At 41.6% G+C, this 13,894-nt stretch overlaps 1 protein-coding gene across 1 annotated transcript in view; it reads left to right on the forward strand.

Annotated features, from left to right (window-relative positions):
- The window catches only part of LOC122778791 (netrin receptor UNC5A-like), a 114,263-nt gene extending 103,790 nt beyond the window's left edge, over positions 1-10,473 (forward strand). The window contains exons 9-13 of the mRNA XM_044040888.1: positions 82-381; positions 6,738-6,825; positions 7,269-7,437; positions 9,565-9,798; positions 10,456-10,473. Of these exons, the coding sequence (XP_043896823.1) occupies positions 82-381; positions 6,738-6,825; positions 7,269-7,437; positions 9,565-9,798; positions 10,456-10,473 (809 nt within the window). The remainder of the gene's footprint in view (positions 1-81; positions 382-6,737; positions 6,826-7,268; positions 7,438-9,564; positions 9,799-10,455) is intronic.
- Positions 10,474-13,894: the final 3,421 nt, after the last annotated feature.

The raw sequence follows: 13,894 nt of genomic DNA on the forward strand, positions 1-13,894 counted from the left end.
ACACACACACACCCCGATTGCCACTCATGGAGATTCACACATTTGCTTTTGTCTGTTTTATTTCTTTTATTATTCCAACAGAGAATTCCCACTTGCTCACGATCCAGCCTGATCTAACCACCACCACCACCAGTTACCAGGGCACACTGCGCTCTCGCCATGATGCCACTGGGAAGTTTTCTATGACCAACGGGCCTCTGCTGGACCCGCTCCCCAACGGCTCACACACTCTGCACAATGGCAAGCTTAACGCAGACCCTGCTGAATTTGTGAGCAGGCTGTCCTCTCAGAGTTACTTCAAAACTCTGCCCCGTGATGTGGCCAACACCTCCTATGGGACCTTCAACTTCCTGGGAGGGAGGCTGACAATCCCCAGCACGGGTAGGTTCAGTTTTCACCTCTTGCTTAATTAAGCTGGTTTTGTTCAAGAACTAAAAGATGTCATGTTGCTGTCATAGACCATATAAAAAAAAACTGGATATAGTCCTTAGGTTTGCCAGTTGAAGAGAGCCTAGAATTAAGAATATACTGAATAACCATCAGGGGGCAACTATAATGAGAAATTTAGCCTATTTCCGACTTGATTTAATGTCAATGATCTCAGTTGCTATAGTTTTAGAGTCGTCTTTAATAGAACATGTCAATTTTATACCTTATGTTCCCATTTAGAGGATAATAGACAAGTATGATTGACAGCTACTGCAAAGGAACTATGAATATCAAGGCTTCAAACATTTAAATCTGGATGGATTAAAGGATGTCTTTTTGCCGTCCCCCATCATGGCTGTACTTTACAGCATCCTGTACTAAACTGTTGAATTGAGCACCCATGATACGTAATAACCTTCGCCTCATGTTATTCATTTGTCAGGTTTTTAATGGTTGAAGTTTCTAAACCATTTATTAATCTAATACATTATCCATATCTATTAATGGTACATATCCCTCATGTACACATTAATGTACTGCGCACCACTAAAATGTATTCATCTATCAACTACATATTTCATTTGGGTATTTTATAACTTTGATGTTTTTATTAATGATTGTTTTTATTAGTGATGATTATTAATGATTAACTGTGTCACTTGATTCCTTGTTTCTTAGCCCTTGACCGTTTGTGCTTTGTTTTGTTGCTGGTCTTGTATGATTCTGTCATTCTTCCGCCTTTAATTTAATTACTTGATAAAACAAATTATAAACAGTTTTAGCAGTTTTAGGAACGAGCTAATCAAGAAAAGGTGTTTTACCCCTGTGGAATTACATGGTTCTCTGCGTTAATAACAACAACTCACATAAAATGTGATTTGATCTTCATCAAAGTGCAAACAAACAGTGACAAACACACAATTCTAAACTTTCCTGTCAAATTTCCACACTGAGGATATAAAACTGGTCGAAACTCCTTTGGCAGTGATGACCTACAACAACCTCGTCCAGTAGCCGTGGATCAAAGCTGACAAACATTCAGGATGAATTTGGACCTTTCAGCTCTTGATGTGCGGTGTGACCGATTAGGTGCTGATTTCATATTAGCTGTACTTGGTCTGGTTTCTGTATGAGCCACTCCAGACGGAGTTTGGATTTTCTTTATTTGAAGTTGATGTGCGTTTCACTCACTTCAGTGTTTACCATTAGTGTCCTGCCATAGCTTCCACTGAGCTTCAGCTGTAAGACGCCCTGACCCTGACAATATCCTGTAAAATACCTGGGTAAACTTAGTTTTTCATTTTCCCCTTGATGAAGTAAAGCTGTCCAGACACCAGAGGCAGCAAACTACTCCAAATTATGATCCACGGTTCTCCCTTCTTGATTGCCTGGATTATGTTTTCATGTTGGCAAGCATTGCCGTATCATTATGAAGTGCTACATGCTCCTCCCAAACAATTAAACCTCAGTGGTATTGTGGAATGTCCTTGTGTCTTTGGCAAACTTCATGCATGTATTATTTTAGCATGGCAGCTTCCTCTGTGGTGTCCTTGGACATCTTTGGTCCTTGTACATGCACACCTGGCGACATGTACCACGATATGACGAGACGTAGGGGTGTCACGATCTTGATTATGCATCGGATATTGATCGAAGCGACATCACAATCTCGACCTTCGAAAGCAAAGGTGGAATTCAGGATTCAACCACGCTCCCAGTGTGACGTCCTGCAGGCGTGACAGAGGGGGAAAAACACGGTGTTGTGGTTATAGCCATCGTAGCACGACTATACGGTAACTCCTCCGACTAACGCAAAGCTTCTGTCCTCATTTAGAGCAAAACTTTCAACTCAAAATCTAACTTGGGCTAAAGCGATAAAGAGCGCTATAGACTCATATTGTTAATAAATTATAAAATAAAACAGTTGACAGCGAGGCCTTAGTGTGTGGTACATTGCAAACAAATGATGGACATTATATCAGTCATGACACTGTGTAGACTATCAAAGTGGGAATTAAAAATTTAATGAATTACCATAACATAAAACCAATCATCCTAAGTCTAAAAATGGTAGACCCATCTGCGCTAAAAGAGGAGGAAAGATCGAGAATCCAATGGTGACCTTAAAACCGAAAATCAAATCAATTCAATTCAGTTTTATTTTATAGCCAAATCATGACATGCATTATCTCAAGGCACTATACATAGACAACATCATGGAGCAGAGAAACCCAACAATTTACACAATGGAAATTTGGGGGACAGGGGAGAGGTGGGGGACACAAAGGACAAGAGGGAGATGAGGTAGAGACAGAAGAAAGAGATCAGGAGTTATAGGTTTATACGGGACAGTTCAGTGATGACATGTTTATAGAACTACAATGTCATTTATATAAGCAGCAGCAGAGATTGTTGATAAAAAAAAAAAGATACTGATATCAACTTTAATTACAGCGTAATAATAATGGTGGTGATATGTCTGATAATAATAATAGTAGCCTCAAGACACCCATAACGAGACGTGTGTTGATGACTCATGAACAGAGATGTCAACCATCTCCAGTGACTTTTTACATTCTATTCTGTTGAGTATCTCTGGAATCACACTGGCAAAGAACTAAATGATCTCCACTTATAGTTTGTCTGCATAATGATTTAACTGTGGGTAACCCTTTTTCCAGCGGCATGCTAATAAAGCATGCTAGACCATCATCTGAGATATTTTTCGAGGCGTGTGTTACTCATCAACAGATGCAGCTTGTCACCAACATATTTTATATATATCGACAGAAGTATCTTTCTTGATGCCATTAGATTAAAAGGTTGCATACATTTCTCTGATTTACATTGTGATTGAATAATGTATTCAGCAAGGACAGGAAAATACAATGTTTTGTGTGTTGATGATATTCAATACCTTTTTTTTCTTTTTCATTATTATATAATGGAATAATATCTGGTCACGTAGACCTTTTTTATACATACACAATCACAGTATTCTCTATGTACAATGAGCAAAATCATGTGTCTCAGTTATAGATTCTTCTATGAATAGGCCATAATGACCATGAACCACATCAGTAATGAAAGACAATATATTTTTTTCTCTTCTACACATGTTTGGTCCTGCTGTCTTTGCTCTGACCACAGTATTAACTAAATCCGCCGACCGTCACGTAGAAGTAATGTACACTTGGTAAAAGATGCACAAAATCATGTGCTGCCCATGGTCAGATATATTCTGCATCATCTGCTAATTAGAGGGGTCACACAGTAACCCCCACAACGATATATATACAGTGCTATATAACGGTACAAAAATCATCTGGCTGGTGTTTGACATATGAGGTCTACTTTCAAATAATGATGCCCAGGGAAACATGAGGTGCACTAAAGGGCAACTTGTGGTGTCAGTCCATGAAGTGATAATGATGCTGGTGGATGACGGTCCAGAAAAGTGCAACCAATGCCAGTCAGTGATTTACAGCGTGTTCATTTGTAATAAGGAGAACATGAAACAGACCAGGACTAAAAGGCAACAAAATGGTCTGGACTGTTTTACTACATCCTACTGTATTTTGTTAATGTGATTTATTAAAAGTCTTACATCAAGAAGACAGTAAATAAAGACTTTTATGATATTAAGGTTGGACAATTTAATGCTGTGTTTTTATGTTTTTTTTTTTCCTGTAGACATGGCATTAGTCGGCATGTCTGTGTTTTGTAAGGAGATTTCAGTAATCCTCTGTTAGATGTTCTGTTTGCCGTTATACTTTAATAAGATGAGTTGCATCTAAACATTAACATCTGTGGCTGAATTAGTTGCCGCAACAACAAGTCTGTTTTATTTGTACGGCACATTTCATACTCTGTCATTGCTCCAACATAAAAAAGAAACTTTATTACACCTGTTTTAATGCTCCTGACTGGACATTAACAAGGACGATTTATCAGTAACAGCTGAATCCCATAAACATCTCACGGTCTCGTTGAAACCGACCCAGACCATTCAGCCTTTAAATCTGGTGCATGTGGGTTCCCTAATCGTTTTGTACCTGGTTAGCACACGTTAATGCGTGTCAAGGCTTTGTACTTAACAGCTCTGTGCACTGGCTGTTTTTCTGTCTGTTTCTAAGAAGCAAAGACGAGAAGCTCTTATGATTCGGGCAGATTATGTGTGAATCAGTCGGTTGTATATGAATAAAGTGAATCATCTCATATTTAAATTATACAAAAAGGCAGAATGCTTTGTCAGTAAGTTCCATCTATGCAGCACAACACGGAGAGTAAGAATAAACTAACTACAACCAAAAACAAATGAAAGATTTGTGGAACAAACCTTTGTACAAATGACTCCAATTAGTCCCACTGCTCATGATAGAGCTGGTTAAATTTGTAGCTGATCTCTAGCTTTGCGCTAAGAGCACAGACGGAGACATAAACATGGTCAATTAAAGATTGGTCTTTTGAGGGACGTTGAGGCAAATCTGGAGAGAATCATTTTGTAAGAAAGAGTGCCCTTTCACAGTATGCATCTTTGATGTTACCTTGGTTGTTTGGAACTTTTGCCCTTTTTATTGCTTTTACCGTGATGTCTCTTGAGTGTCTTGTCTTCCATATGATAAATATTTTGTGCAAAAGGCGGATTCTGAGGCGGCAGGAAAGACACATTTAGAGGGCATGTGGCAAAACGTGCACAGGCTAAAATAATTCATTTACACAACTGTTTGTTGTACAATAAAAAAATATTGTATTTTTGAACATTTAGATGCAATATTGTCTTTTTATTCATTTATTCATTTTCCTAATTATATCCTATGATTTGTGGCCTTGTCTGTAGAACTTGTCATGTGTGCATTGTCCTGTAGCCACTGTAGCACAAGGGGACAATGTAGCACATTTGATTTGATTTGATTTGATTTCACTCATATATAAAGCTGACAAAAGGGAGTACAAAAAAAAGTGTTGTTTGCAATACACAGAGTAAAAACTTTTAATTTCCCTCAATAAAAATAATATCCTTTGTCTTTTTAGCTGTAAAACTGTAGCAAGACAGACCTTCCACTTAAGCACCTCAAATTCAACCTCAGCTCGGCATTACCATACATCACCCAGTATATATGCAAGCGATAAAAGAATGGAACGACCCAGTTGGAACCAGGAAAGACTGAACTGGAGAAACTTTTGAAAGAACTAATTTAGAAATAGGTTCCTATAAATTTTTGTGTGCCTGCCTGCGTCTCAGACAGAGCCAATACAGGGACAGATACTAACACAAACTGCTCTCCAATTACAGTCTCGGGATACAAAAGCCCACCATCATTAGTCCACTGTTTCACTTCCCCTCTTCACATTAGCTGAGTACAGTGTTACTACACTGGAGGACAGTGTTTTCACTTAACTCCTTGTGGGCTGTCCAGATTAGCCCAAGACAGTGCCACTGAACCACTCTCATGTGGGAGAAAAGTTTGTTTTGTCTCTGTACCTTTCTTTAGCTCTCTCGTTCTCTGTTTTTTCTTCTGCTCACCTACCTATATTTCATGCACAGATTAACTCAAAGCTATGTTGGCTTTACCACATATTGACATCTACATACCTCTTTGGGGCACGGAGTAAAATAAAAATCAGCTCCTGCATGCATCCACTCCACAAAGATATATGGCCTACTGTCATTTAGCACGGTGTCAGGTACACGGAAGACATGGTTTATAGATGCAGACAAGTCTTTTAAGCGTTCAGGCTCCTTTGCCTCATTCAAACAGATGCTTCATGATAAACAGATCCAGTTTACAATCCACAGACTGTTATGAGTGTGCCTCATACTCACTGTTTGCGCTACATTTTAAATAGGGTTCTAAGTGGCTTATTTGGCATCACAACATAAATGCCACAACACTCAAAGTACTTCAATGGCTCTCTTTCCTCCAAGGTGCATTCCGACACTCTCCTGGGAAGGAGCAATTTTCCTGGAGTAGTCTGTTCCATGGTCTCAATTATCTACGTGGTGGCAGACGGAGGACATTTAAACTGCGATGCAGCGTGCGCTTTTGTCTCAGCTAATTGTGGACTGTGGGGACGTGTGCAGCCTTGGCTGCCGGTGCAGAGATTTGCATCTACTGCACCTTGCGGCGACTGCATCTGACCTTCAGAATAGATTTGTTCTTTTTGTTTTTGCAGCCAGACAGTTTTGTTGAGAGGGCCAGCTTCCTTTGTGGGAGGACAACACTGTTGTTCAGTCAGAACAAATGAGCCTGTCCCCTACTCCTCCTCACTAACCCCTTCTCTCGCTTTGTTGTTATTTGCATTAGGAATCAGTCTGCTCATTCCTCCCGAGGCCATCCCCAGAGGAAAGATCTATGAGATTTATCTCACTGTTCAGAGGAAGGAAGATTTAAGGTGGGTCTCTTTAACACTGCCTAACTGGCATTCTTCCCTGGATGCCACTAGGCTGTTTGTTTTGATGCTCTACTGTTCCATTAGGAAAGGCTTTAGAGTTGGTGCTGTGGAGGAGGGATGTAAATAAATAACATCGCCTTTTACCAGGATGTGTACTATTTAAGTTGAATGAATTGTTTGGAGAACACTGTTTATCTGGCTTGCTGCTCTCCGTCTCTGAAGGCACAGTCATTGTAGTGTGCTGTGATGTTGTGTTATTACTCACTCGCTCACAACGCGGTCCAGAGAGTCCAGCAGGCTCTCGTCATTGTCTGTTGCAGCTGCTTGATCATTTGCAACATCAGTTTGAGCTTACAAAAGAACAGAAAATTCTCACTAATAAATGAGCAAAAGCTCGTCATCTTCATCTCTTCCCCTGTCTCTCTCCTCCCACCCGGGTGTAGGTTACCATTGGCTGGCTGCCAGACCCTGCTTAGCCCCGTTGTGAGCTGTGGCCCCCCAGGAGTGCTCCTGAGCCGACCAGTTATCCTCAGCATGGACCACTGCTCAGATGCTTGCCTCGATAACTGGGCTGTGCGCCTGAAGAAGCAGAACTACGAGGGCGCATGGGAGGTGAGAAGGCACTCGAACTCCACCACAAATCCTCTGTATAAAAAATATAGTCGCCTCTCAGTGAATTTGCTCGAGTCTTTACTTCTCTCTGTGAGATCTTTTCTCAAAAACTTCCTCAACAGTGACTCAACACCACACCTGCACTAAAAGCATTCAATGCCTTGTCACAGCCCAGCATTCATCTGCTCCATAGGGTTTAAATTATATTGACCATCAGGTGTTTTCTCATTGAGTTGGAACAAAAGCCTGGAAGCACCGGCTCTCTGCAGCTTCTGTTGCTAGGCAACATGTTTCTCAAAACAGAAATTCTCTAAGCAAATTACTGATCCTCAAAGAGCCTTTCTGTGTGCTCCATGACCAGTGGTGACCAGTACTTCCAATTACAGAGTTCCGTTCCCATTTTGTTTTCTGTTCATGAAATTTGAAACTAACCAGAGCTGCCAGATGTCAGTGACAAATGTTTGAGGCAATATATTCATCTCAACAATCCAGAGTGATTGGGCCGGGGACTGATGGGCTTTAGAGTGTTAGTAGGTCTTTTCTCATGTTCAATATTGTGCATAAATTATTCAGCCTTCCCGTGTGTGGTGGCAGTGGGGTGTCTGTGGGATGGATTGGCCTGTCTGAGGCAGAGGTTAGATCTGCACTTTTAATCATCAGCTGGACCAAATATAGCCCAGTGGCCCGACTGCATGTATGGCCAGGTGGATAAAAGAGCAATGTAGACAAGCAAGTAATGTAGATGTAAAGGAAGGAACATAGAGAATTGAGAAGTATGGCGTAAAATAGAAGAAAGGTGCATGACGAAATTGTGCAAAACCACGTGTAGAAGCAGATGAATTGCTTGCGGAGTGAGCACACGCCGTGGTAACCGAGCCACCTCACTCTCCGCATGACTTTGAAGAAATATTAAGAAGATAAAAAAGTTAGACTCGATTGTGGTTGCATAGCAAATGAATTGTGTCAATACTAATTCTATTGATGTAGTTGGTGTCTGGTTAAATCGATCCTGGAGGGGCTAGCTGGGCATTTGGCAGGCAGGATGCTTTCTTCAGCTCCACTGGCTAATGGGAAGAGTCAGTCAACTGGCATGATGGGATTTTCGAGAAAATGTTGTCACCACGGGTCCAATTTGTCCCCATTAAATTAGCTCAGACACTGGTGGGCTTATCTCATAAAACTGTTCTATCATGTACTGTGATGGTGTGAGTTCTTTTCAACTGTCTGTCCTTTTTTCATGATAAATCTGGTTCTTTAACAAAGAGAAACACAACATTTTAATCCGTCCCTGCTTTATCTGTGGTAAATAACCCTCTTAGTTAATTGGTGCTGCCTGTTACACTCCTCATCATCAAACAGCAATGTTGTTTTGCGGATAAATTGGCACGTTTCTCTCACCTTTCTTAACAAATCTCAAAGGATGACGGGCATTTCTGGAAATCCCAATAATCCAATATTTACTGCAGCTCCACACTCTTTTTATTTCTCCAGAACCATCTATTCTTGCCGGGAATCTATTCGCATCTCCTTTCATGTCAATTGAGCACCTCGTTCATGCATTATTTAGTAAATTGACGGTGTTCTATAGGACCTGTGTCTTTATGTCAGTACGGAGTAAGCACACTGGAGTGAAGAGGGAATTTGAAGCAAGAACAAAGTATTCTTTTATTTTTCTGGTATAAAGTGTTACACAGACACATGTAACATTACCTTCAAGACCTTTAGCTCAGATGTGACTTTGTGACACAGCAGGAAAAATCGAGTTTGGAACCAAAATATTCAACCCTTTTTGGGCAGAGTCAGCGGAGAACCACTGCGCGTCTCTGCATGTGCATGAAGGCCCACACAGCGTTCATGCATAAACACGGGTCCGTGTCGGTCTACTGTAGTAGTAGTAGTAGCGTACTCAGTCTCATATTGCATTCCAGTAGCTGCGATTTTCCTGTGACCACTTGGAGTTGTGCATGTACTGGTGGACTTCAGGTAGACATGGAAATTAAAGTATGACCCCACAGTTTTCAAATAGTCAGACAAACATTTTACCCTCCCTGCTACATATAGCAAATGCTTGACTTTCCATCCATACCCTGTTTTATATATTTTTATCTTCCTCTACCTTGCCTCCAGGATGTCCTGCTTATGGGGGAGGAGCTTGTGGCCGAGCCCTATTACTGCCAGCTTGAGGCCGAGACGTGCCGACTGTTCTCCGAGCAGCTGGGCACCTTTGCCGTGGTGGGAGAATCCCTGCACATGGGTGCTGCCAAACGCCTGAGGCTGGTGCTCTTCTCCGACGCATACTGCTCCACGCTGGAGTACAACATCAGGGTGTACTGCATGGATGACACGCAGGACGTCTTCAAGGTAAATTGTGACGAATGTAGTGCTGCCCATTGTTTTGTTTTGTCTGGCAGTTTCTCGGGCTCTGAGTCTGCACAGATCAAGCAGTTTCACAGTGACTGAGTGATGGGTAAACTATTTTATGTGACGGTATTGTCTGCCACATTGAAAGGTTAGTAGAAGCGTTGCAGACGTGTAGGAGTGAGGCGAAAGGCATGCTAAATTGAACAGTACTGCAGGCTTGATTACACCATGTGCACTTCAAGAATGTGCAATTTGTGAGGCTGATGTTCCCTTCTCGTCTCTACTGAAACAATCCATATGTTCAGGTTAGTCATGGTACACCATACAATCTGTGTTCATGTGTGTGCGTTTATTCCAACAAAAATGTTCCGCTCCTCTCATGCTGATCGTGCTTCTGCTCTGCTGCGGTGGGCCCGCAACTTTCCCATCACTTTGTTCAACAGCATATTTCGCTTCTCTTTTTCGCTCTCCGCACGGACAAAGTATAATCAAGCGCTAATGCCTTCCTCCCTCCCCCGAGGACTGCCTCTGAGTAGCCTGTTAAGATTTCATTTGCATGGTTAATTAGTAAATTAAAAGGAGAGCCTGTCCCAATCTTTTCCCAGCAACCCCTGTGCGCGCTCTCTTTCGCTCCATACCTCTCTTTCTCACTCTAAGCTGTTCCTCTTCATCTGACACCACCTACAGCCACAAGTGCCACTTCCCACTCAAGTCCACTTTTGCCAGCTGTAAAAGCTGACCTCCTTGTGCAGGAGGTTGCCACCGGCACAATCTATGGATAGCTGTAGGCCATAAACAATGGGCTGAAATTAGCTCTCACCCATTCTGGGAGTTGAAGATGAGATGAGAACTGTGCACAGGCTCCAGCAGCGGGATGGGAATCATCACGACCTCCTGGCTTACATCTATCTTCCTGTGGCTCGGTGCTGCCTCTGCTGCTATCTCTCTGTTTCTGACAGTGAGTACATGATTGCAGCAGTGTTCAGGAAAAATTGCTGGCTGACATTTAAACTGTGTGCTTATGTAGGTCTAAATGCGAAAATGAGGCATACATAAAATAAAGACCGTACAGCGGGAATTTTGTTTACTTGCTATCAAAGCAAATAGGACTGTCTTCATACATACAGATTATCAGGTGACCCAGTGATGTTTTGCTGCAGCGTGACTGTTGCTGACCTTGTGTGTCCTGCGTTGGATGCGGGAAGGATGTTGGTGCATAAAACCTCTTCCTCTCTCTGTCCATCTGCCTCTGGCTACCTCTTGTTCTGCCATTCTCTTGCTCTCTTAGTCAGGAAAAGGACATCTGAGCTTGTTGACTCCAGCACTAGTGCTGCCATACTCTGCGGCTCCCTTGACGCCCTTGAGTGCATTAGCTCCCCATCTCTCACACAACCAGGTCCTGTGGTAAGCCACGGTGTCTCCGGGGCTCTGTAGTTTTTAGTGAGTGATTTAGAACATGGCCCAAACTGTTTAGTAATCTTGACTTCACACTGCTCTCGGTGCTATTATGGAGGGAACAGTTCATTTAGCAAGTACATTAACCACTTTGAGTGGAGATTAAACTTCCCTGGAGAGGTTCAGTCTAATCACTAATCACTATCTTTAAAATACACCATTTATGATTAGACTTTCACTATGGCTACCATTAGAGTTAATTGTTGTGTATAACAGTGGTGGAGAACCAGTAGGTGGTACAGTAGAGTAGACAGCCGCAGTTGTATGCTTGTCTAGAGTACACCTACAGCACACGAGAATTTTATGACTGCACTTGCAGGCTTCTGAGCCACTGCACCTCCTTTTGAGACAAGAAGTGAACGTGCTATGCTCCAAACAGGTGGCACATTTGATGGGACATGAAAGACACAAACAGTGAAGGCATTTCTGTCGCTTTTCTGTTGACTGTTCAGCGGCAGGAAGAACTGGAGTTTTTCTCTCCAGTCCCATCACTTGCTGTCAGTCTGCACTGACAAGTCTCCATCAGCATAACTGACGGATCCACACTCCCACAAACACACATGCATGTATGCCGTACCACGCAGGCTCTTATCTCCCAATTACAGCAGATTAGAGCCAATGTTATTGTCTTTGATCCTAAGTGTGTGGGGGCTCTGGGGAAACAGTGACATTTCTGTCTGATGCTTGCCGTATGTTAGCAGGACTCTGCTGGGACCAATTAAGTTAATATTTAATGTGTGTCCCACTCTTGATGGGCCCAGCCAAGGCTGGCACAGCAGCAGAGGAGACATGATCTGCATTTGGTAGCACCCTTGCTGTTCACTTGGTTGTTCCCAGCAAGACCTGTGCGATAGCACCACTGATGTTGTGCCATCTCACAACTGATTGAAACACCTGCAGTGAACCAAGTCTCCGACTCATCACAGAAACAGACCTAACATCAACATCTAATTAGACTGGAACAGAGCCGACTAAGGTATGTTTTGAAGACAGGATTATGATGCAGCTCTTTATATTACACTTAGCTGTGATATTCTTGATTTTGTATATATAGATATATATACATATTAAAGAACAAAACTATCTGCATGAGCATAATCCACTTTTTTGGAACAAAAACCAAAATATATATCTGTTTATTGATAGAATGTACTCTTGCTTTGCACCCACAAGTGTCTCTGTTTTGTAAACCACCCACTTTGTGTCAGATTTGGGTTGAAATACTTGTCTGTTTTAAGCAATGGCACCATAATACTCAATGTTGTAATAAAAATCTTTGCAGCCTCATTAGCAGCAGAGCATATTCCCCGCCACTTTGGTCCAAGCCGATTTATCACCTGCGACTATTGAATGATTTTCCATGAATTGATGTAGATATCCATGGTGATGAATTGTGGTGACATCCTCTCATTACACCACCATTTTAATATGTTCAGTCCTTAGATTTATGACAAAATACCTGCAACACTAATGACATTAACCTCAGCTTCAACCTATGTGTTCAATATGGAATACCAAATGTTATGTTATGGTCTTCATCCCTGTGTATGTAAGTGAGCATGTGTAAGTACTACAAATGCTGCAGCTTTAAAGTACAGCATCATTTGTGGTTTGACAATAGTGTTTCCTTGTATCATCATGAGATTAAATTTACATTCAAATTTTCTACATCCTGTATTACATTTGACAGTATTTATGCTTTCATCAATATTAATGTTATGAGGGCAGGACATTAAGCTTTGTCTTTTGAATGTAAAAATGTACATTAAGTTGTTAAATTGCTGTTTAATTGAAGTCCTGCTTGTTAAATAGTGGCTCCCGGGTCGCCTGTGCAGCGTGTGACCTCAAGCTATTATTCTTATTTGCCCTTAAAAGCACTCATAAACTGTTTATGTGCTCACGTTATTACATTTGCTCGCCAGTGTCTGAGCAGAAAGCTATATTTAAACAGATACCTTTTTTCTTTTATGTATCAGGGGATCAGCAGGCGTGGAGTAACTTTAAGATTGTGGCTTTCTTTGATCCCTCCATCAGAATAGTTACGGACAAGGAATTCCTAAAAAAAAAAAAAAAACTAGAAAATTCCGCGGCAAAATTTTGAAGGTTTTGCTCTTCGGAGAGAGGAAGGCAGATTCTGTGCATGTGCTCATACATGGTGGTGTTGTTTGATAGTGTATTACAGCGCCACCCAGCCGGCTGGCATGCATACCCAATCAAATTCCACACACTTTTGCCTCAACGTAAGCATGCAGATTTCCTCCCGAAAACGCATGTCTAAACACGGAATAAAAATTGAAGATGCGAAGCCACTTTTGCGTCTTCTGCTCAGACCGCCATCATGTAAACGTAGCCATAGCCGATCGTCTCCCATTCATGTGTATGTGGAAATGATTTGCAGTTTTTAGCTATTTTCATCGCTGTGGTTGCTCAAACACTTAGGTTTTGATATAGGATGTGTGGGGGTTTTCTCAAAACTGTCAAACTATGACATTTTTGTCAAATCTTGGACAACATAATGAACTATGACATTTTTGTCAAATTTTGGACGACAAAAAAAATCTGTTAAAAATGTCATAGTTTAGTATGTCGTCCAAAATTGTGACAGAAATGTTATATTTTGTATATTGTCCAAAATGTGACA

The sequence above is a fragment of the Solea senegalensis genome, linkage group LG12, assembly GCF_019176455.1.
Source record: "Solea senegalensis isolate Sse05_10M linkage group LG12, IFAPA_SoseM_1, whole genome shotgun sequence".
NCBI classification, from domain to species: domain Eukaryota; kingdom Metazoa; phylum Chordata; class Actinopteri; order Pleuronectiformes; family Soleidae; genus Solea; species Solea senegalensis.